Raw genomic sequence first — 23908 nt, forward strand, 5'->3', positions numbered from 1 at the left:
TGTATCTAAAAATAACATTTTTTTCCTTTTCGATGTGAAAAGTTTGAGAATGTCCCAGTGAGTGGGGGTGGGTTAAGAGGGGAGAAGAGGTTAAAATAGGGGGATTGGCTTCCCCACTGTCTGAACCCCCAAGCCTCCTCCTTCCACCTGGGCCCCAGCACAAGCCCTCATGGTTCAGAACTGGGAACAGAGGGTCTGTGGACTTGAGCTGGGACGCACCTCTGGGTTTGGATATAGTGTTCCACTTACATGAGGTCATGACAATGGGGGGAGGGGCTGAAAGAAAAGGGGACAGGGAGAAAAACAAACAGAAAAACAATCCCCTGTCCTGTGTTCCTGACCTCCAAGTCCTTTGCCACCAGACCCAGGAGCGGAGACAGTGTTGGTGGGGGAAGGGGACATTAAGGCAACAGACTTCCGGCCTCCCCGCTGCCTGGCTGCCCACCTTCATCCTCCACATCTGGGAGCCAGGGCTGGGGAGTAAGGAGGGCGAGGGGGTCTGGAGGAGGGGGCGCTGCCCTCTCCCCTTACAAAGTTCAGGCTCCCCCTGCCACTGTCTTGGCTCAGAGAGAGGCCTGGGGATTCTAAAAATGACAGGGAATGATCAGAGAGAAAAACCATTAAGAACTATATAAATATGCATCTTAAATAGGCCTAAGAAATTAATCATAGAGAACCTCTGACAAACAACGGTGAGAGGTGAGAAGGCGGCTCCTGTCCTGGGGTAATATGGGAGGGGAGGCATTGGGGAGGGGAGATGGGCTCCACTCCTGGCCCTCCTTTTCTCCCCAGCTCCTCCAGTGACTTCCTGGCTGGCTCGCCCTCCCCCACGGTGAGGTTCAGAGCAGATCCACAAGGTGGCAGTCAGGCTGTCATCAGGGAGTCTGGCCCACTGCAGGGACAGCACTCAGGGGTCTGGAGGAGGCAGGGGTGAGCTTGGGCCAAGTGGACTGCTGAAGGGAGGGGAGGAAAGGGGAGGGGCGGGGAGGGGCAGGCAGTCTGGCTGGTCCTGGCCCCCACTATCCTGGCCAACCCCCCTGTCCCCCAGCCTCAGCAGAGTCTCTCAAGGGGCCTGGGAGTGAGCAAGGCGTGTGCCAATGTTAAACAAAAGTTAAGAGGGTGAGAGTAGAAAAATATTAGAACAAGTAGCTGAGCCAGCCCACCCTCTCGCTGCCCAGGAGGCGGCTGGGGTTGGCCCCGCCCGCCGCCCAGGGAGCCTATGGGAGCGCTGGGCTGAGGGTCCTGTCAGATGGTGGAGGTTTTGTCTGTCCCATCTGTGGTGAGAAAGGGAGGAAGGGAGGCAGATCAGGAGCTGGCGGGAGGCCTCAGGAAGGCACTCAAGTCACCTGTCACCCCAGTGGCCCTCCCTGGAGTCTGATCTCCCCTTGGGCCCCTCAGAACCTTGCTTGGTTCCGAGGTGGAGGCGCAGGGTGGGTGGGCGCTGGGTCAGGGAAAGAGGAAATGCTCACCACCCAAGGCGTGTTCTGTCATGCTCAAACACAGAGACTCCAGGGTGGGATTGATCTCCAGGTCAGGCCCAGGGACCGGGCAGTCTGGGAGAGAGAAGAGGGTGGTGAAGGACCAAGGGTGTGCACTGACAGGGTGGAGGACTAGGGACAGGGGTCACAAGGCAGGCGGAGCTGTGTGGACAGAGCGGAGGGAGCTTTCCTGGAGGCCCACAGGCCGGGGCTGTTTTGGACATGGACACCAGGCCAATGCTGACCTCTGAGCATGGGCCAATAGCAAAGATCAAGTCACATTCCTGTGCCTGCTTATACCTGCTTATAGGATGGGGTCCAGGCAGGCTCAGTGACCCCAGTGTCTTCAAGCCACTTCACCCAAGGACCTCTTTCCTATTTGGGGACCTAGCAGACCTGATACCTCAGTGCTCCCCACTGAGCTGCTTTTGTGCTAGGCTTAGAAGACCTGGTGTCCTCTCTCACCACCCACCAGCCATCGAGTCCTGAGCTCAGTTCCTAGCAGAACCTGTCTCCCGAAACCTTTGGTGTGAGACCGACACCTGATGGGAAATGAGGGGAACGTCTGCGGCTCCCCTGGGCGCTGCAATGCCTCAAGGGGAAGAACTCATGGAGGGCTCACACGTTCACAATCCCCAGGGAGGGGCAGCCCAGAGCCATCGGTCCAGGGCAGATGGCCCCACTCCTCCAGGGAGGCAGGGACCCTGGATCCATGGCTCTGACAGACTCCCAGCAACCTCCAGCTCTGACCTCTCCCCCCTAAGCCCTTCCGAACAGAACTTAATGATCCTACACAGCAAGAGGCACCGTGGGGAGTGGGGGAGGGGAGTGGCGCAGGAGGTGAGTGAAGACTCCCGTGCTGCTGCTGGGTGTGGGAGCAGAGTGGCGGTGCCTGGGGCGGGGGCCTCACCTGGAGGGAACATGAGGATGGCCTGGGGTGATGAGTGGACCGGGAGCGAGTGGGTGCGCTGCACAGAGCTGCGGCTCTGGCTAGGCATGCTGTTGCTGCCTCCAGGGTTGGCAAACCACAGGTTCTGCAGGGTCCGTGGGGAGAGAGAAGGGCAAATGAGAAAAAGGCCCCGGGGGAACTGGAGCTGAACATGAGCCCCCTCCCCTCTGTGGGGACCAGGGCAGAGACACAACACCCCCTCCGCGGACCTCGTGCCAGGTGGCTCACCTGTCGGCCCTGGCCCCCAAGGCTGGGACTGGTGAGGGCATGTCGAGGGGAGACACCCCCAATTCCCGAGGGGCTCAGAAGGCCCATCCTGCCGGGCGGGAGGGCACGGGGCGGCATGGGGAACTGCCGCTGGGTGCGCCGGGCCACCCCCATCCCCACAGAGCCAGCTATGGGGAGCGAGTTGGAGCCGAATGCCCAGCTGGAAAGAACAGAAAGCAGGGCAGTGAGCTTGGGTGCGCGGGCCCGCGTGGGCCCCCTTCCCCCTCCACCCCAAGGGGGGATGGAACGGAGGGTCGAGTGCCACACATCTTCACAGGGCAGGGACTGTGTCCACTCGAAGCTGACTCTGGCGGAGACTGTGCAACTAGTCTGTGCGATGCTCGCCTGGGGCAAGAAGGGGCTTCAGGAGCTCCCCGCACAAGCTGGGGAGGCAGTCTCTGAAGGCGCTGGAACCCCGGGGCCCCGCTTCCATCCTGATCCCTGACCCTGCTTTGTTCCTAAGAAGGCAGTCACTGCAGGGATACCACAACAGGGACTCCAGCCCCGAACCCCATTAGTTCTCCAAGCACCATCTGGCAAGCACAGGGGGCTTGGCTGACCCCGACCCCTACCCCTTCTGCTGCCGGTAGTTCTGCATGTCCAGTGCCGCCTTGCGTGGGAACGTCCGCAGGAGTTTCAGCACTTGCTGCTTCCAGGACAGCAGCCGTTTCTTCTGCGTCTCTGTGAAAGCCTAGAATTGGGGAGGACAAGGAAGGAACAATGAGGTGCTTGCTTCCCACCTGCCTTCCACTTGGTTCCAGGCAGTGCTGGCTGGGGAGACACCTGTTCAGTGGAACCAGGCCAGGCCAGCCTCCCACCTCCCCCAAGAGGATTAGGAGAGGCAGCGTGGGCGTCGCGAGCGTGCAGGCGCTGTAAGGCTTCTCCAGGAACCTGTCCCAATGTGGGGACGGAACACAGGCGTGAACAAGGGCTCTGAGAAGCCACCTGAGACGTCCACAGAGAGATGAGGGTGGGGAGGTGGGGCGGATGGGCCATGTAGGACCTGGGGGCCGGGGAGGAGAGGGGGACAGCCAGCCTCTCCCTGCTCAGCAGCTCTGTGAAGGTCTTACCTCATGAGTCAGGCACTTTTCGATGAGCTGGAGGTAACTGGTGATGTTTTCCTCATCTGGTCGGGACACCAACAGCTGGGTGCACACTGGGGGACAGGAGGAGGACGGGAAATGCTTGGTCAGGGTCTCAGCCAGGTGCGTGGCAGTTACTCACCTGCTACCCAGCAGGTTCAGGGATGTCCCAGCTGCTCCCACCGTGTAACCTAGGTTCACCTTGACGTCTGGCTGCTTTTACCTTTGCCCATCACCCGTGTAAACTGGCTGGGGATGTCCCCGTCGGCGACAGGAGCAGGGGCTGGCTCACTGCCATCAGTGGGAGCTGGAGCTGGTGGAGGGGGATAGCTGTCCACAGCTGGTGGGTCCTTGGCCTCGGTGCCCTTGTCTGTGCCGGTGTGGGCGAGAGGAGGCTCAGCACCTGGCAGCAGTGGGTCCCCGTGGCCTCCATCCTTGGCAGTAGGGGTGGTGGCAGCGGCGGCCACAGTGGCCTGCAGGACGCTGTAGGCCTTGATGGGGGTGATGATGATCTGCTGCAACTCCTGCAGAGCGCTCCGCAGGTTCCCACCTTCCAACACATCCTGCGTGCAGAGGGCCGACTGGGTCAAAGGCGCAGCCCGGGGGGGGCTCACACAGGGTGCTGGGGAGACTGGACAGCAAGGGGACTGCTGGCTCTTCCCCTCTAAGGCAGAGGACTGTGGAACTTAAACGGTGGATCTCAGGGACACACGAGGAGGAATCAGATCCACTTCATATGAAGTGGACACCACAGGCTGGGGAGGAAAAGCCAGAAGGCAACAATGGAAAGAGACCTTCTTCTTCTCCCTGTATCTCCATGTCCCCATCTCTCTCTCTTCCCCCCTCCACACACACAGGGGAGGAACTGACTTCCTTACCAGAAAGACAGACCAGTCAGAAAAGTTAAAGAGCACACAGCATCGCATAGAGAAGCTATGAAATGTGAGCCCTTTGATGCCAACCTGGTCTCTGGCACCTGACTGCCTAGGACTGTGGCCACTGGAGGTCAGACCTGAGGAGTGAGGGGATGCAAGAGGTGGCCTTGGCAGCTGACAGCCAGGCCAACCAAAAGGGACAGAGAACATCTTACCTTCTCCAGGGACTTGAGGACACTCTGCCTCTCGCGAAGTTTCTGGATGCTCAGGGCTATCTTGTGACGGGCCCCTTTGGTGACATTCTGTGGGAAGGACACAGATAGGGAGTTAGGTGCCTTCTAGGCAACCCTGGCTGCAGGACAGTATCGGACAGTGCTGGCACCAACACCTCCCCACCAGTCCCCCCGGCTTCACCTGCGACTCTAGGTGCTGCTCGGTCAAGGTCATCATCTCCTCATAGCTCATCTGGGAGAACAGAGCCGCATACTTGTGTAAGCGGAGGCTCTTGAGCCACGAGGGCACATCTGTGGAAACGGAGACCACGCGGTCAGGGCCTTGACCCTGGTGACTAGAGCGAGGGAGGGGAGAGGGGAGCAGGTAGGCCTGGGCCACAGGGAGCCTTAAAACTGCATTAGACTGGGAGGGCTCACTGGGTCCTAGGACCCCACGAGGTCTTGCTCGTTGCTTTGCCATATTTCCGGGCATGTGGCTTCCTGGGAGGGTGGATGTGGGTCTCTCTGCTCTGTCTTGAGCACTAGGGGCCGAGGCTCCTCTCAGACCTTTCCCCAGGGGATGGAGGACGGGGACAGCTACGATGGCTTTCGGTCCTCACAGCTCCAGGTGTACCTTTCATGCCACTGCCATCCTCTTGGAAAGTGTTCCGGCTAGAGCCCTGCTCCTCCGTCTGCTCACTGCCAGAGGAGGCCACGCTGCTCTGGGGCGAGAGGGGGGCGTGGTCGGGCGTGGAGAAAGCGGCCCGGGCCCCAAGCTCCTCTGGACTCGGCCACTCACCAGGGGCCTGGGGGCTCGTAGGGATGAGTGACATGGAGCGCTTCAGTGGGCTGGGGTGGATTTGGCAGGGGAGACCTGGCCAGAGAGGGAGAAGAGGTCAGCTTGGGGAATCTAAACAAGCGGTCATTCCCACCAGCTCCATGAGCCACCAGGAAGGGACACAGGAGCCCAAGGGCACTGTGTCTCAGACACTGCTCATTCTCTTCCCTAACACTCAGCAGCCAACAAGCCACTGGTTCAAGCCCCAGAGAGCCTGGCTGGGCATCTCAGTGACCTGCCTGCCTCCCTGCCTCCTACAGCGAAGGTCCTCAGAGTGGCCACGCTGTGCCTTGTAAAACACACAAATCTCAATGTCCCTCTCAGTTCCCAGGGCTTTCCTTCATGCTGCAAACAAAATCCAACTCTTCCGGACCTCTGGTCCCCCTCTGGTTCACCTGACCTCATTCCCCATAGCCCAGGCAGGTTCTTGGCCCATCCGGGCCTTTGAAACCCTCACCTCTCCTAGGCCCCCATTTTACTCCAGGAATTCTCAAGCTAGGCTGCCTGTCTGCCTCCTTCCCTTCCTGCCTGCCCAGAAGTGCTAGTGATGGAGCCCCAAGCTTGACACATGCCAGGCAAGCACTCTACCATGGAGCCACACCAGAGCCCTAACCCACTTGCTTCTTCTCCTAATCCTAGCAGTTAGTGCTCTCAGGTCTCACCTCAAATGTCCCCTCCTCCCTCCTGGGGCCTACACTGAACTTTCAAAGCTCAGGTCACTGTTCCAGCCTCCGTGGCGACTGTTTCAGCTTCCTCACAGCACCTCTGAAACCTGAAATTAGTCTCTTATTTGCTGGAAGATGTTTGTGATGCAGAGAACCTGTCTTATCTTAGCTATAAATATGTTCTTAGCGACCACTGTGGGTCTCGGCTATGGAGCCGTTTTTTCCTAAGCACCTGTAGAGAATGAGGTGCATGGATTGGTTTTTTAACATTCCTGTCATTGGCTTCCCTGAAGCCCAAACTGCCTTACCCATGATGCCCTTCTCTCCAGGACATTTCAGACCCTCAAGTTATCCCATTTCCTTATTTTTTTCCTGCCTAGGCTGATTTTGAACTGCAATTCTCAGCTCTCAGCTTTCTAAGCAGCAAGGGTTACAGGCTTGAGCCACCCACAGCGGGCTGGTTTTCCCATTTCTGAGGATGCAGAGTCCTCTAACCTGATTTTTTTTTTTTTTTGGAGGAGGTCAGTTGTGGGGCTTGAACTTTGGGCCTGGACTCTGTCCCTGAGCTCTTCAGCAAAAGGCTACCACTCTACCTACCCATAGTGCCACAGTATCACTTCCAGATTTCTGGTAGTTAAACTCAGTCTTTAGTACCTCAGATCTCAGCCTCCTGAGTAGCCAGGATTACAAGCGTGAGTCACCAGTGCCTGGCTTCTGATTTTTTTTTTTTTGGCCAGTCCTGGGCTTAAGCTCAGGCCAGAGGGACTGTCCTTGGATTTTTCTCAAGGCTAGAACTCTACTACTTGAGCCTCAGCTCCACTTCTGGCTTTTTTTAAGTATGTGGTACCAAGGAATCGAACCCGAGTCTTCATGCATGCTAGGCAAGCACTCTACCACTAGGCCAAACTCCTGGCCCCCGATTTTTAACTATTTCTAAAACAAGTCAGGCTCTTGTGAGCCTCCAGATCTTCCCATGGCCCACACTCTGGCCTGTGGCTCACTTCTCCCCTCCAACCTCTTTACCCTGCTGTAGCCTCAAGTCCCCTCCACAGCTGCAAGCCCAGAGCCTGCAGCCCTCAGCACTCACCAGCCTGAACTGTGCAGGATGGCCACCAACCCAATCATTTCTGCAGCCAAGATCAAGCCCAAGGCACAGGAGCCTCCCAAGTCTCATGCAGGACAAAAGGGCACTAAGGGCAGGCAGTTTGGCACAGAGAACCCAGAAGTACCTCTAGGCAGCGGCATAGAGGAAAAAAAGGAAACAAAGCCAAAAGCCTGGGTAGGCGAGGACAGCCAGGCCCAGGAAGCTGAAGTCTTTTGCCCCAGTTCCCACAGGGAGCAGGGAACAGAGACCACTGGCCTTGTTCTGATGGGAAGGCCGGGGTTCCTGCCAGTGGTCCACTGACACCCTGCCCAGGAAGAAGGCCAGCCTGGTGGCGACCCTAAGGCACCTTCCATCACCACCTGTGACAAGCCTCATGCTCCTAGCCAGGAAGCCATTCAAGGGAGAGGACAATGCATGAGGCCACCCACTGCAGCCAGCCTCGGCCCTGCCCAGCACAGGCCCCAGGGCCTCTATCCAAGGCTCCTTCAGACCTCCCTGCCCCTACTTCTGCCCCACTTGGGACTCCTGAAGGAAGATGGCACACTCCAGTCTACAAGGCACAAGAACCCTCAATACAAGCCTTTGTGCCTCTGATCTTCTTCCTCCCCTTCTCAGCCAAGGGACAGAAGACACTGAAGGCAGGAAAGGACAGATTGGAAGGATCAAGAAGTTCCGAGGAGCCCTGCTTGGCCATGCATTGGTGTGGAGGCTGGCCATGGCAGAGGATTCAAAGAACAGGAATGTGGACTGGAGATCCAGGGCCTCTACCCTCCAAGAAACCTCCCTGTCCTTGGCAGCACCCCAAACCCACCCCGCCTGCCCTCCTAGGCCAATCCTGGCTTCCCACTCAAAAGTATTTTAATGGTTTCCTGTTTCCTGCGACTGCTTAAAATCTAAAAGCTTTAATCTATCCTCAGTCCCCTCGGCGTGCACGTGCATACACACTTGGGGTCTAAGACCTCAGTTCAAATTCTGGCTTTGCTGCCTCAGAACTGGGTGCTCTGGGGGACCTGCTGCCTGAATTCCCATGTGGAGTCCGTAGCAGCTGCTCTTTAGCAGCTGGTAAAGGTGAGTGCTATCGGGTTCTGACATCGATCCATGCCCGTCAGACATGCAGCGTACTGGCCTCCACCACTACGTCAGTCCAGGCCGGTGGGGCTCATGCCCTACCTTCTCTGTGTGCAAGCCTAATGCCCTTCTCTCTTTTGGCCCAGACTCTGATTCAAAATTGTTCAAGCTTAGTCCTTTATAAAGCTGGTGGACAGAGTGCTTGCCTAGCATGTGTAGGTCTCAGGTTCAAGCCCCTGTGTGCCAAAAAGAAAAATAAGCATAAAAACAAAAAAAATCTGCAAGAGGGGGTGGGAATGTGAGTGTGGCCTAGTGGTAGAGTGCTTGCGTAGCATGCACAAAGCCTGGGTTCGATTCCTTAGTACCATATACAAAGAAAAATCTAGAAGTGGTGCTATGGCCCAAGTGGTAGAGTACTAAGCTTGGAGAAAGCTTAAATACAGTGCCAAGGACCCAAGTTCAAGCCCCAGGACTGGAAAAAAAAATCTGCAAGGACCTTGAGCCGGAGCCCAAGAAGATGTAGTGGTCGTTCAAACTTGGCTTAGGCCTGTAATCCTACTACTCAGGAAGCTGAGATCTGAGGATCACTGTTCAAAGCCAGCCAGCGCAAGAAAGTCAAGAAGACTCTTATCTCCAATCAACCACCAGAAAACCAGAAGTGGTACTGGGGCTCAAAGTGGTAGAGCACTACCCTTGAGCAAAGAAGCTCAGGCACAGTCTGGGAATGTGACTTAGTGATAGAGTGCTAACCTTGAGCAAAAGAAGCTCAAGGACAGTGCCCAGACCCTGAGTTCAAGGCTCAAGACTGGCAAAAAAACAAACAACAATAACAACAAAAAAACCCCAGCAGCAGCAGCTCAGGGGATAGTGCCTAGTCCCTGAGTTCAAGCCCCAAAACTTACCAAAACAAAAAGAACTAAAACCCTACAGCATAGGTTCAATCAACTGTCTATGTAGGTCGTATTCAACCTCTGCCTTTCTCCATACAGCTAAGGGGACTTGCCCAAGGCCCAGAAATGAAGACACTCAGTTGGCCACTTTCTGGGATACCCCCTCACCTGTGTTGGCGCTGCTCCCAATACTGTTGATGGCTGGCGGCACGGAGCTGGTTGGGTGGAAAGGGACGTGTCCGTTTTCCCGAGGTGGCTTGTCCTGCCAACCTGGCCCTGCCTCTCCGGGGCCCAGCTCTGCAGGTCCCCCCCATTCATCTGAGCCTTGACGTGAGTGGTATGCAGGCTCTGGTCGGGGGCGGAAGCCACTAGCCAGCCGCTCTTCCAGGTGGCTCAGCCAGAGTGCCAGCGCGTTGCGGTCCTCCAGCGTGGTGGCCGGGTGGATGAGGGCATAGGAGAGCAACTGGCGGCTCTCCTCGATGAAGACATTGCTCTCGATGGAGTAGGCCAGCACCTTCTGCAGCAGCCGCATGTACTCTGACTTGGCCTCCGTGTTGCCAGGCTGAAGCAGAGGCAGGTGGGACAGCAGGAGAGACACCACCTTTTCTTTGGGCTCCTGCTGCCACTGGCTGACGATGGCTGCAGCAGGAAGAGATGGGATGTCAGGAGGGCCTGAGTGGATACTATTCAGGAGCGCAAGACCTGCCCGTGGTCTGCCCTCTCAGATCTAGCCTCCCCTGCTTTCTGAGATCAAACATTCACCCTGAGCCGGGTGAGGTGGCTCACACCTGTAATCCTAGCTATTCAAGGAGGCTGAGATCTGAAGATTGGGGTTCAAAGCCAGCCCAGGCACTAAAAAGTCCATGAGACTCTTATCTCAGATTAATCACCAGAAAACCCAAGTGGTGCTGTGGCTCAAGGGGCAGGGTGCTCAGTGCCAACTCCCAGGCCCAGAGTTCAAGCCCCACAACTGACCAAAACAAAACAAAAATTCGCCCGGCTTCTAATTTCTGAAGGCTCCTCCTGCCATCCCCAGGCCCGTTTTGTTCCACCCCCGTCCTCACAGCCTCTACATCTTCCACCATGAAACAACCTCTTTCCTGATTGGAGACAGCAACACAGGACATGGGCAAGAAGTGTGGGCACTGGAGTCAGATGGTCTAGACTCCTCTACCTTCTAGCTCCACCTTGGGAGGAGTCAACCTGAACCTCCTCAAACCATGATTTCTTTTCCTGCAAAGTTGGGGAGATAATTATAGTACCCAGTTCACAGTGCTGCTCTGAGATTCAATGAGCTAATAAAGAATGGAGAGTGACCTGACATTTAGAATACACTGAGTGCCTGCTGTTGCTTTTCAACTGGTCCCTCTACCTCTGTGAAGAAGAGCCCCTAGCCAGCCATACCCAGCAGGTGGCTGGGAATTATGTGACAGTCATGGCATTAAGTCAGCATTCAGCAAATGCCAGTTAATCTTTCAAGTCTCTTGGTTAATGCACTTTTCCTACCAGCCTAGGAAACAGAGGCTGAGTTAGGGGGTATCAACCAAGGGTCTTTCATGCTAAATTCCCTGGGTCTTCAGATACCTGGATAGACTCCTGGCCACTTGCAGAGAAACTTGAAGAAAGTCTCTCTGTGTCCTTAGAAACCTGTGGCCTGGATTTCACACTAACCATGCATGCACAGTGTTTACAGAGCATCTGCTATGTGTTGGACACATTAGGAACATGTCTGTTTTCTCTCACCTTAACTTTGGCTTACTCTCAGCTTGCAGACTTGGGAAGGTAAAGAGAAAAATCTAGTGACAGGTGAAGCCTACCACAAACTGTCCCTCACGCCATCTCCACATTTAAAGATCCATCTTTCCAAGGTGGTCTAGCCCTTCCTAAGTCAGGAAATCTCCTTCCATCTCTCACTAGATCACGTAAGGAACTCTCTGGAATCTCCTTCCCTAACTGAGTCCTTGAGCTTTCAGTTCCTGAGGACAAGCAAATGAAATTAAGGACAAAGTGAAGATCTTGTGTCCTGGTTGGCAAACAGTTGCCTAGGTAGTGCCTTTCTCTGTAGACCAAGATTATGGGCCTGCTGAGATTTAGGCTGTTGATGCATATACAAAATCATCTGAAGCTGGGTGCTGGTGGCTCACATCTGCAATCCTAGCTACAAAGGAGGATGAGATCTGAGGATCAAGGTTGGAAGGCAATCTGGGCAGAAAAATCCATGAGCCTTTCATCTCCAACTAAGCACCAACAAAGCCAGAAAGAGCTGAGGCTCAAGTGGTAGGGTGCTAGCTTTGAGCAAAAAAGCTCAGGGACAGAGCCCAGGCCCTAAGTTTAAGCTCTAGGACTCACACAAAAAACAAAACAAAAGGGGCAGGGAGTGTGGCCTAGTGGTAGAGTGCTTGCCTAGCATGCACAAAGCCCTCAATTCCTCAGTACCACATACATAGAAAAAGCCAGAAGTGGTGCTGTGGCTCAAGTGGTAGTGAGCTGGCCTTGAGCAAAATGTGTCCAAGGGCAGTGCCCAGGCCCTGAGTTCAAGCCCCCAAGACTGGCAAAAAAAAAAAAAAAAAAAAGAAAGAAAAAAGAAAACAAAAAAAATCCATCATCGGACAGCATCTGCCCTTAATGAGCATCGAACTATGGCTCAATGATATCTGTTTTTCTCAGCTCTCCTCCAGCAGTCAGCCGGCCCCTTCCTTCCTACCCTCCTACCCTGAAGTTCTCTATTGCTGTTGTTCAGGCCTTGCAGGGTAGCCAGAGGCATCTGGGAGAGAAAGAGGCCTTGTCTAGGCCCTCCCCCACCCCGCAGTACTGCCAGGACCCCAGGAGTAAAGGACGCAGCTTCTCTTCTGGTACTGCCAGGGGACGTGACAGAACAGCTTCAAGGGGTGAGCTCAATGAAGGACCTTGTTCTAGTGCCCAGAAAGGAGTCCATGGTTTTGGCCACACGGAGGCTGATCCTGGGGAGATGTGTTCATGTGTGAGCGATGGCGGTGATGGGAAGGACGGGCCGCCCATGACTAGGAAGCATCAACGAGCACTGGAACTGGTCCAGGGAATCTGCACGGCCTCAGGCCCCTTGGGGTGAGCTCAGCCAGGGCAGCAGAGGACGGGTGGGATGAACTTAAGTTTCCAGCCCAGAGTCTTGGCCCAGCAGGGGCCCACGAATACCTGCCTGAAGGCGTACAGGCGACCTGCTCTCTTCAACTATCCCCTGGGTTGGGGTCACCCTGCCTCAGGTCCTAGCAGAGCACAAGTTCAAATGCTAGCCTCTACCACTGGTCCATGCAATGGTGGATCAGGTTTATAACCTCTCTGAGCCTGGATGACTTCTGTGCCACAGGCCCTTAGGTCACAAGGTCATTTCATGGAATGTGTAAGTGCTCAGGACTTTTAGCTATTGCTGCTGGGGCTTTAGCTGGAGATGCAGAGCCAGCCTGAAGTTTAGGGACTGGAGAAGCAGCACGCAGAAGAGAACCTTCACATGGGGGGTGAATTCCATGCAGTCATTTACCAAAAGCAGACACAGCTTGAGCTCCAGAGGCACAAGCAGCAGCCAGGAAATTCTGGAGGTAGGTGGGGGGTGGGAAGGTGGGCATGCTGTCACATCAATGGCTGCTCCTTACCAGGGTGCCACCTGGAATACTATTGGCAAAGGCAACAGGGCAGGGCTGGCCAGGTGACCAGAGCTAAGTAGGTCATGACCCTAGGTCCTAGCAAATCACAGGAGCCAAATATATCTCTAAGACCATCCCAGGAGCAAACCCATTTTCATGTGCTGGGCTGGAGCAACCACCATGGCAGCCTCTGACACCAGCCAGGAGCTGGGATTTGGCTCCAGAGATGCCCTTCTCTGCCTCAGCCCATCTCACACAGACAAGGGCGAGTGCCAGGGGCTCACATTTTTGTTTGATGAACTGTATGGCCCGAAAGTGGAGGGTGGAGACATGACTGTTAAGCTCTAGTGACTCACTTGCCACGGCCCCTTCTTGACCTCAGTTTCTCCACCCAGATTCAGAGAGCCAGAGAAGGAGGGGCTTAAGCCTGCCAGATATGGAGACTGACTCAGAAGGCAGACAGTGGGAAGAAATTCAGGAAATGTGGTCAAGGGAGGGAGGGAAGGGAACTAAGCTCCCCTGGTCCCCATCCCCCCCCCCCCCATCCAGAGGAACACCTTCTGGTCCCAACAAGCCAGAGAAGAGAGGGCCAGGACTGCCACTTCGGCTCCAAACAGCAGGAAGATGGCACTGGAAGAAGGTTTGCCCTGGGGCTCCTCGGTGTTCTGGAACTAGGCTATTGCTTTTCTGTTTCTGGATGTTGTCTCAGGCTCTGTTTCCATTAAACTGGGAAACCTCCTCCCACCCTCCCAAACTCTTGAGAGGAAGGGACCTCCCCGCTTCCCTTCCAGCTGGTCACTTCCAGCATCCCTGCCACCCTTCTGGGCTCAACCAGAAACAGCCTCAGCTTCAGACAAGGGGTTCTGCACTGAGCACACACAGAGCCACCCAGGGGTTTTAAACATCAAAGATAGCACCTAGCCCTAAGGGCATTCTCCAGAAAGTCTTTGGAGATATGAAGCCAGGATTGGTCAATTTCTTTGTGCTCCTTACCCTATCCTTGGAAAAGACAGTTGAAAGGAAGCAGAAAACTAGACATGGAGATGAGCCTCAGAAAACACTAAGAATGTGCCTTCCTGCTCAGGCCTCCTGTTTCTTTGAAAAGGTCTGAAGAGCTACAGAGGGGTTTCAGCCCTTGCAATGGGGTAGCCTGCACGAGGACTGATGAGCCCATCAAAGTCACAACTAGGGCAACGAGAGAGGTCAAAGGTGAAGAGGAGGGCATATTTTCTACCAGGTTACCTGTCTACTCAGGATAGAGGTGGGGGAGAGGATGACACTGGGAACAGAGCCTATTGTCAACAGCACTCCTGCTTTTGGTGCTGGAGCTGAGGGATAGTGGCAGGTCTGGGTGGTTTCTGGTTTGAGTAATCCATCACCCAGCCCTTAAGAGCCATGGTGCTTCTGTGACACGCACATAAAACTACTGCTAAGATGGATGGGTCTATGGCTAGAAGGGATGCCATGCAAACTATTAAACTATTATGGTGAAGGAGAAGGTGGGAAGGAGAGGGTGACTAAGTTGGACAAACTCTACAAGGAGTCTGTGAAGGAAGGCCATCTCTGAGTGAGCTCTAGGGACAAGCTCCAGAGAAACCTGGCTCGCCCATCCCAAATCCACTCCAAAGGACACAAGACTGCTCAAGAACTGATAGGAAGCACTACATTTACGCAGGCGCTGGTGGCTCCTGCCTGTAATCCAGCTACTCAGGAGGCTGATATCTGAGGATCATGGTTTGAAGCCAGCCTGGGCTGAAAAGTCCCTGTGAGACTTACCTCCGATGTACCACAAGAAAACTGGAAGCAGTGCTGTGGCTCAATGTGGTAGAGTGCTAGCTTTGAGCAAAAAAGCTTGGGGACAGCACCCAGGCCCTGAATTCAAGCCATACAACCAACCCCCCCCCCCAACAAAAACTTTTTAAAAAGGACTAAATTTATCACCACCACCACCTCCATCTTTGGGAGTAAGGACCAGAGAGTGAACTTGAGGAGTTCTAAAACCCCCTCTGACTTCAGTGTGTTCCTTTCAGCTGCCCACAGCCACCCTCTAGGACTCCTTCCTGTTAGGGGCAATTTAGTGTCCAGCCTGTGCTGTCCTTACCCCAAATCCCCACTGCCCAGCACCACTGAGCAGGTGTCTGGCCATGATCCAGGTCTGCGTCCTTCCCTGGCTCCACCTTGGGGAAGACTCACCAGCACTGTTGGCCTCTGACTCCAGCAGGTGGATGTCATTGCAGTCCGCGAGCGAGTGCTCCAGGCAGAGCTGCAGGAAGCGGGCTTGGGTGCGGGTGACTCGTTTCAGCAGGGACAGCAGGGCCACTGTCTGCTCACACTCATTCCAGCCCTTGAACCAGCCAGCGAGGATGCCCACCTGGTCTCGGAACATCATGGTGCCGGGCCTGGGGCCAGGGGGCAGGTGACGGCGGTGGCAAGGGCCAGCGCCGTCACATGGTCTCGGCTCTGGGCTCCTGTTATCTTTCCCCTGAGGGCCAGGGCTTGGGGACGTTCCCTGGCGTGGTAGCAACGGGTGGTGAGGGGAGGAGGGGACGTGCTCACATCTGGGGAGGTCTTGGTCCAGCCACACCTCTCCAGTCTCCTAGAAAAGAAAAGAGATCGGTGTGAACAGGGCAGCTGAAGCTGTGGCGGGAAGGTGGGTGTGGGTGCCCCATGAGGTACTGTGTCGGGGTACCTGATCTGCAGAGCAGAGCTCCTGGGAGAAAGAGAAAACCAAAGCCAGCCTCAAATCAACTTCCCACCCACCGCCAGATCCAGAGAAAAGGCATGATTGGCCTTCGTGATTGACACCCCCCCCCAAGTGGAGGTGACAGTAGAGGGCCTACCTGGCAAGCACAAGACCCTCAGCTCGAACACCAGCTGAGATCTGAGGACCATGGTTCCAAGCCAACACTAGCAGAAAAGTCTGTGAGTTTCTTACCTCCAAATAACCACCAAAAAGCCAGAAGTGGAGGTGTGTGGTTCAAGTGGCAGAGTGCCAGCCTTGAGAGAAAAAGCCAAGCAAGAGAGGTCTTAAGGGGCCGGGAGTTTGGCCTAGTGGTAGAGCGCTTGCCTAGCATTCACAAAGACCTAGGTTCAATTCCTTCGTACCATATACATAGAAAAAAGCCAGAAGTAATGCTGTGGCTCAAGTGGTAGAACTCTAGCCTTGAGAAAGCCCAAGGACAGTGCTTAGGCCCTGAGTTCAAGGCCCACAACTAGCAAGAAAAAGAGAAAAAAAGTCTTGGCTGGGAGTCTGGCCTAGTGGTAGAGTGCTTGCCTAGCATGTGCAAATACCTGGGTTCGATTTCCTCAGTACTACATACATAGAAAAAAGCTGGAAGTGGTGCTATGGCTCAAGTGGTAGAGCTCTAGACTTGAGAAAGTCCAAGGACAGTGCTCAGACCCTGAGCCCAGGACTGGCAAAAAAAAAAAAAAAAGAGGTCGAGTTCAAGCCCCAGGACCGGTAAAACTAAAGTAAAATAATGAGGCTTCATTCTATTTTGTGGCAAAGAAAGCATAGTGTGACCAGTGGTCATTGACTGTCTTGATGCAGGGGAGAGGAGTGATAATTCACAGGCTTGAGGACAGTTTCCACAACGCACGTTGACGTTTTTGCCAGGTAGAGAAGAACTGTGAGGTAACTGGGTCTGTTCAGGAAAGACCCTAAGACAGGGGCCGTTACAGGCCACTGGATGTGGTTAAGCAGAGGCTGAAGGGTATCCCTGGGGAGTAGGAGGGGTTCCTTCACTGGGTGGCAACTCTTGAGACAGAAGGAAGCATTTCAGTTGCTATGGGTGGTTTCATATGCATTTAGAGGAAAAAGAGGACCAAACCCACAAACATACCAGAGCTAGGCTCTCGTTTTTTGTTGTTGTTGTTTTGGGCTTGAACTCAGGGCCTGGGCACTGTCTCTGAGCTTTTTTGCTCAAGGCTAGCACTCTACCACTTTGAACCACAGCACCACTTCCAGTTTTCTGGCAGTTAACTGGAAATAAAGAGTGTCATGGGTTTTCCTGTCTGGGCCGGCTTTGAATGGCAATCCCCAGATCTCAGCCTCCTGAGAGGCTGGCAGAGAGCTTGGCACTTTCCCGACACTGGACTCTCCAAACACACTAACAGCGACATATTAATCCAAGTTCCCCAGCGAAGCTCTGGGACAGAATGGGGGTCTCCAACACACTGCTCCCCAGGCCAGATGTGGTTCAAGCAGGCCAGTGGGGACAACAGTGAGCTACAAGTCTACACAGAGTCACTATTCAGGTCTAGTCACCTGCTGTCCCATGAGAAGAGAGGTCTAGTACTACATAGTCTGTTTTTTTCAAATAAGGAACTAGAAATCTGGCTGATGCTCCACCACTTGAGCCACACCTCCAACCCAAAAAATCTCCTTTTTTGGGGGGGAGGGGCCAGTTATGGGCTTGAGCTCAGGGCCTTGGATTTTTCTCAAGGCCACAGCACTGCTTCTGGCTTTTTCTATGTATATGGTACTGAGGAAACAAACCCGGGTCCCAAATCTCCCAGCCCCCAAATGTCCATCTTTAAATGCTGGAAAGGAAAAGACATGAAAACAGCAAGTATGAACTATAACATAGAAAAGCAAAATGCATAGCTTGTGATCCTTGGAACAGATAGCCACAAACAGGGAAAAGACAAGAAGCCTGCTAACTCTCCTTCCCAGAGCCTTTGGTTTACATCCAGGAGCCAATCCTCTACGCAGGGAACACAACTGGCAGGAAGATGGAGTGGAGGAGGAGAAATCAGGCAGGGAGGGGCTTTAGGAAAGCTACTTTAAGACTATACTGTAAAAAACTCATCCCTACGGCCAGGAGGTTAGCCCAGTGGTAGAGTGCTTGCCTAGCACGCACGAAGCCCCCGGGTTCGATTCCTCAGCACCACATACATAGGAAAAAACTGGAAGTGGTGCTGTGGCTCAAGGGTAGAGGTCTAGCCATGAGAAAAGTCCAAGACAGTGCTCAGGCCCTGCGTCCAGGCCCCACAACTGACCAAGAAAAAAAAAATCATTCCTAAAGAAAGTGATCCCTACGTCTTCAGGATGGGAGTGTTTGGTCTGGATGGAGACAAAATGTGTGACTTCTTTCCATTGAAGGAGCAGAGGACCCAGCCCCTCTATCCAGGTACTTGACTGCAGCAAGAAGACCCAGCTCAGGCATCAGCACCAACTGTTCTAAGACATCTCCTGTGACAGCATCTTCCTATGATGGGTTCACCTGCCAAACAGTCATCCCATCTCATGGGCAAGCACCCTGAGTTCCCCTTAGAGAACCATTCCAGGCTTCGAGAAGGAAAAGTCCTGGGTCAGGAGTGTGGTAGAGTGCTTGCCTAGCATGCGTGAAGCTCTGGCTCAGTTCCTCAATACCACATACACAGAAAAAGCCAGAAGTGGTGCTATGGCTCAAGTGGTAGAATGCTGCTTCAAGAAAAGTCAAGGGCAGTGCTCAAGGACCTGAGTTCAAGCCCCAGGACTGGAAGGAAGGAAGGAAGGAAGGAAGGAAGGAAGAAGAAAAGTTCTAGAAAGAAAGAAAGAAAGAAAAGCAAAGTTCTTCTTGAACTTCTGCTAGAATTACCCAGCAAAAGAAGGTCCAGATTACCAGCTGGCACCTCTGCAATCGTGTGGCAGAAGCCTGCTTCCAAAGGAAGCCCACACAGATGAAAGCTGCATCAAATCAAGAGAAGAGGAAAAAAATGAAGAACTGTCCATATCGTTTGAAAACCTGGATGTATCTGACCTGGCCTGTCACTTCACTGGCCCACACGTCCGAGTAGCACAGACCACAGTGCTTTGGCACTGCCTTTTGATTAACCAAATGCAGTTTTTTTTCCCCTACTTGATCACATCTATATAAAACATTAGACCACCACAGCTGATACTTAATTACTATGTTGATCTCTGATCAGTAACTCAGTTTCTTTCTTAGTAAAGTTACTCTACAAATGGAAGGAAACATTGTATATATAAAAGACCTAGGGTAGGGTTGGGAATTTGGCCTAGTGGCACAGTGCTTGAGGAGCATGCATGAAGCCCTAGGTTTGATTCCTGGTACCACATTATCTAGAAAAGGCCAGAAGTGGTGCTGTGGCTCAAGTGGTGGAGCTCTAACCTTGAGAAAGCCCAAGGACAGTGCTTAGGCCCCAAGTACAAGCCCCAGGACTGGCAAAATAATAATTATAATAAATAATAATAATAAATAAAATACCTAGCATGAGCCAGGGGCCCACGCAAGTAATCCTAGCTTTTCAGAAGGCTGAGATCTGAGCCCAGGCAAGAAAGTCCAGGAGATTCTTATCTCCAGTTAATCACTAGAAAACTGGAAGTGGAACTGTGACTCAAAATGATAAAGTGCAAGCCTTGAGCAAAAAAGTTCAGGAACAGTGCCCAGGTCCAGGAAGGAAGGAAGGAGGGAAGGAAGGAAGGAAGGAAGGAGGAAGGAAGGACGGACCCCTAGCATGAGTTGGATGGTAGCTCACACCTGTAATCTTAGCTACTCAGGAGGCTGAAGCCTGAGGATCTTCATGGTTTGGAGCCAAGTCAGTAGGAGTATGGGACTCTTATCTTTAATGAATCAGCAAAAAGCCAGAAGTGCAGCTGTAGTTCAAAGAATAGAGTGCTGGCCTTGAGCAAAGACAGGCACTGAGTTCAAGTCCTGGTACCAGCACACAAGTGCATGCACACGCATACATATGTGCACATACATATACATGCCAAGCAAAACTTGTTTTTAACATAAACCCCCCTATTTTGAAAATGCACATAAGGTTAGAAGTACAGCTCAGTGTCAAGCATGTGAAGGCCCAGGGTTCAATCCTGAGCATCGCACAGGCATGCATGCAAACCCAGGCATACACAGAATAATACATGAATATGTAATTACTATATACTATATTAATTGCCTCACCTGATTGAGAAACTGAGGCACAGAGAAGACAAGCCACTTATTCATGACTGTATACAGGCTCTCAAGAGCCAGGCATTGCCTTCAGACATCTTGCATGCTCATAAAATAATTACTATTTCCTTTAAGTCCTTTTCCGGGCCTACAAAGTTGGGTCTAGGTACATCATCTAATGCAAACACCTCTAGGTAAATACACATTCCTGCTTATTCTTGGCTCTTCTTACTTCCTCTTACCCCTCGTGGCTGAAGAACATATATTTCATGAACAAGGTAGTTACCCTAAGAGAAGAATGTCAGAAGCCAAAGAAGCCCAATTTTTCTCATAAGAACTATGGTTTTCAGAAACCACACTGTAGCCTCAGTGAAGAATGGTCCTGGGGAAGGGAAGGAGAAGGGAGGAGAAAGGTAGGTCCCCGCCCCCAGAGATGAGAGATTTGGAAATCTGTTGACTTTTCCCAGGCTCCCTTTCTCTCCCTTAGCTAGGGCCTCCAATCCTGGATATTATTACACTATCAACCTCCGAGTGACCCCTCCAAGGGTTTGTCATCTTTGATACTTCTTCCTGAAGAAAAGTCATCAGGGTTTTATTGGTCTCATTATGTAGTCTACACTGGCTTCAAATCTGAGATCCTCCTGCCTTAGTCTCTAAATTGGGATTACAGGCATATGCCATGATCAGACACTAACATTTCTTTTCTCTAATGTCAGCTAAACATGTGATCTTTCCTAAAACCCAAGTGGCTCTGGAATCAGACTGGCAGGTTATGCCTACATAATTAATACGAGGTGAATGATTCTGCCCTGCCATGAAGAGGATTTAGTCGTCAATGACAGCAATGAGTGCTGCACTGGATTCCTTTCTTGCATCCCTCAAGTCCCGACTTCTCAAAACCCCAAATACATCATTTCTCTCAGCTACGCTCCTTTCTCCTGTGGACTACCTGCATTGTTCCTAACTTGCCTCCTTGGTTTCATGCTTGTTCTTTTTTCCTCAGATAGGAACCAAAGGGAACTTTCTAAACTAAGTCTTGATTTCAAAACAAAAACAGACAAAAAACAAACCACCTTTTCGTGACTTCTCGAAGCCGGGATCGTAGCGTACCTTTTCTCAAGCCATGACATGGGAGCCAGAGAGAAGAGAAGCTGTGGCTATAGTCCTCACCCTGGCCCAGCAGCTGGCACCTTCCCAGGTTCTCAACAAATAACTGTGATAAACTTCCTAGTGTAACAGCCCTTTCCATACACACAGCACTTACTTTAGATGGTCCCATTCCCCGGTCTCCCCTCCACTGCTACTGTCATCTTTCCGGTTTATCAAGCTCAGCTGTTATTACCTTAACGTGGTCATTTCTGAGCATTCTGTATACGGTCTGATCTTATGATCTTTATTTCCTTAACACTCATGTTGCTTCTCCCCTTCCCTTTCTTTCCTTTTTGTTTGTATATGCACCAGTCCTGGGGCCTGAACTCAGGACGTGGGTGCTGTCCCTGAGCTTTCTTTGCTCGTCTAGTGCTCTACCACTTGAGCCACAACTCCACTTGTGAGTTTTTAGGGTTTTTTTTGAGAGGGGGGTAGCTAATAGGCGATTAGAGTCTCATGGCCTTTCCTGTTCAGGCAGGCTTTGAACCACGATCTCAGCCTTCTGAACAGCTAGGATTACAGGTGTGAGCCACCTGAGCTGTCGAGTTCTTTTTTTTTTGGTAAGTTGTGGGGCTTGGACTCTGGGCCTGGGCATTGTCTTTGAGCTCTTCAGCTCAAGACTAGTGCCACAGCACCACTTCCAGTTTTCTGGTGGTTAAATGGCCTTTCATGCTTGGACTGGCTTTGAACCTCAATCCTCAGATCTCAGCCTCCTGAGTAGTTGGGATTACAGGGATGAGCCACTGGCTCCCAGCAAGTTAAGATTTCTTTTATAGATTACATACTCCCTTAGCCATCCAAACTCTGTTCACAGAAATCAATGTAACTCTCTCACAGATGTCTGAGCCCAAGGTGAAGGACTTATCTAGATACCACACTTGAGGCCATCACCATGCCAGGCCACCCGAGAGGCAGGAATGATATTCCAAAGGAATGTTGAGTTGGGTCAGACTAGCCATACAATTTCTCTGGTCCAAATAATCAGAGAGAATGGGATGGAGGACACTGAGGATAGGTAAGCAAGGTCAAGGTTATGGGATGCAATCAGAGTCCTATTTGGTTCACAAAAATGAGAGACCCAGTTCCAGAGCACAGAACCCCAAATATCCATGGATCTTGTGTCATCACCTGTCTTGTACTCATGGGGACCCTCAAGAAAGAGCTCTCATCCCACTGTGCCTGCTGAGGAGGTACCAAAGGCCACCTGTCCCCACAAAGCAGAAACCTGTCAAGGGTGATGTTCGCTCAGTGCAGAAATGGGGAAAAAAAAAAAAAAATATATATATATATATATATATATATATATATAATTTGAACTTCTGGATGCAGCTCAGTCTGAAGCCAGCCTAGTCCTGGACTTTTTAGTAACATGAGCCAACTAATTCTCCTGTTCCCCTCCCCCATTTGCAGTGCCAGGGATCAACCCCCCCCCCCTTTTTTTTTTTTTTTTGCCAGTCCTGGGCTTGAGTTCAGGGCCTGAGCACTGTCCTTGGACTTTCTCAAGGCTAGAGCTCTACCACTTGAGCCTCAGCACCACTTCCGGCTTTTTTCTATGTATGTGGTACCGAGGAATCGAACCTGGGTCTTCATGCATGCTAGGCAAGCACTTTAACCACTAGGCCAAACTCCTGGCCTGTCAAAACCCCCTTTTCAAACTACTTTGAGCTAAGGCTTTATCACTTCCATTTTTAAAGATCCAGCTCAAATGAGCCACTTTCTTTCTTTCTTTTTTTTGTCTTTTATTTTTTGGTACTGGGGATCGAACCTAGGACACTGCACTTGCTAGGCAGGTGCTTTGCCACTTGAGCTACATCCCCAGCCCATGAGCCACTTTCTTTAATGCTTAGCACTTAAGTGTAAAACACTATTCTTAATGTGTTACATGTATAAATTCATTTAGTTCTCGCAACAACTGCATGGAGGCTATAACCACCTTCTGTGTGTGTGTGTGTGTGTGTGTGTGTGTGTGTGTGTGTATGTCTGTCTGTCTGTCTGTCTGTCTGTCTCGAGGCTTAAAACTCAGGGTCTGAATGCTGCCCCTGAGCTTTTCTGCACAAGGCTGGGGCTCTACCATCTTTGAGCCATAGCAGCACTTCAGGCTTTCTTTGGAAGTTAATTGGAGATAAGGATCTCATAGACTTTTCTGCCTGGGCTAGCTTTGAACTACCATCCTCAGATCTCAGATGTCTAAGTAGCTAGGATTATAGGTGTGAGCCACCAATACCCAGCACCCCCTTCACTTTTTTAGCTGTGACAAGCAAAGCCTAGAGAAGGTAAATGAGATGCCCTTGGTAAAGGATGATGAGGTATAAAGGCTGCATACCTAATGACTACACAATGCCACTGTACCCACCAACCCTACCTGAAGAGGATGCCCAGCTCTGACCTAAGGTACTGCCATTTTGGGTTGGCCAGGGCCCACAGACATTCTCTTTGTCTCACCTGTCCTCTGTTCCAATGTACATAATCTGAGAGTACTAGTACTTGACCTACTCTCTTAGGGAGGGTTCCTATGAATGTGAGAGATGCGGAGGATTCTATATGTGACCCAGTATTTAAACTGTTTCCTCTGTCTGGGTGCCACTTCATCCTGGTTCCAACTCCTAGAGAATGAACACACACACACACACCCCAGATCAAATACCACCTTTCCCATAAAGTCTTTCCTCTCACACTGCCAGATCCCCTACAATGCAGAATCTGTAACTCATGCTTTTCCCTGGGTATCTGCCCAAGCCTCCTTCTGGCCCTGGCGGCTCACTGAAGGCAGGCAATAGGCCTCCGGTCCCTCCTCTTGGCTCCAGAGAGAAC

The 23908-nt window shown here is 52.3% G+C and overlaps 1 protein-coding gene across 1 annotated transcript in view; it reads right to left on the minus strand.

Moving 5' to 3' along the window:
• The window catches only part of Samd4b (sterile alpha motif domain containing 4B), a 27342-nt gene continuing 3434 nt past the window's right edge, over positions 1 to 23908 (minus strand). Inside the window, exons 2-13 of the mRNA XM_090322115.1 lie at positions 15240 to 15642; positions 9598 to 10068; positions 5498 to 5737; positions 5066 to 5175; positions 4867 to 4953; positions 4000 to 4339; positions 3765 to 3850; positions 3267 to 3385; positions 2656 to 2854; positions 2389 to 2512; positions 1470 to 1553; positions 1 to 1274 (exon numbers count right to left, since the gene is read on the minus strand). Coding sequence (XP_090178241.1) covers positions 1246 to 1274; positions 1470 to 1553; positions 2389 to 2512; positions 2656 to 2854; positions 3267 to 3385; positions 3765 to 3850; positions 4000 to 4339; positions 4867 to 4953; positions 5066 to 5175; positions 5498 to 5737; positions 9598 to 10068; positions 15240 to 15435 — 2085 coding nt within the window. The 5' untranslated portion in view covers positions 15436 to 15642 and the 3' untranslated portion in view covers positions 1 to 1245. The remainder of the gene's footprint in view (positions 1275 to 1469; positions 1554 to 2388; positions 2513 to 2655; positions 2855 to 3266; positions 3386 to 3764; positions 3851 to 3999; positions 4340 to 4866; positions 4954 to 5065; positions 5176 to 5497; positions 5738 to 9597; positions 10069 to 15239; positions 15643 to 23908) is intronic.

The sequence above is a fragment of the Megascapheus bottae genome, chromosome 31 (assembly GCF_031878675.1).
Source record: "Megascapheus bottae isolate mThoBot1 chromosome 31, mThoBot2.hap1, whole genome shotgun sequence".
Lineage (NCBI taxonomy): Eukaryota > Metazoa > Chordata > Mammalia > Rodentia > Geomyidae > Megascapheus > Megascapheus bottae.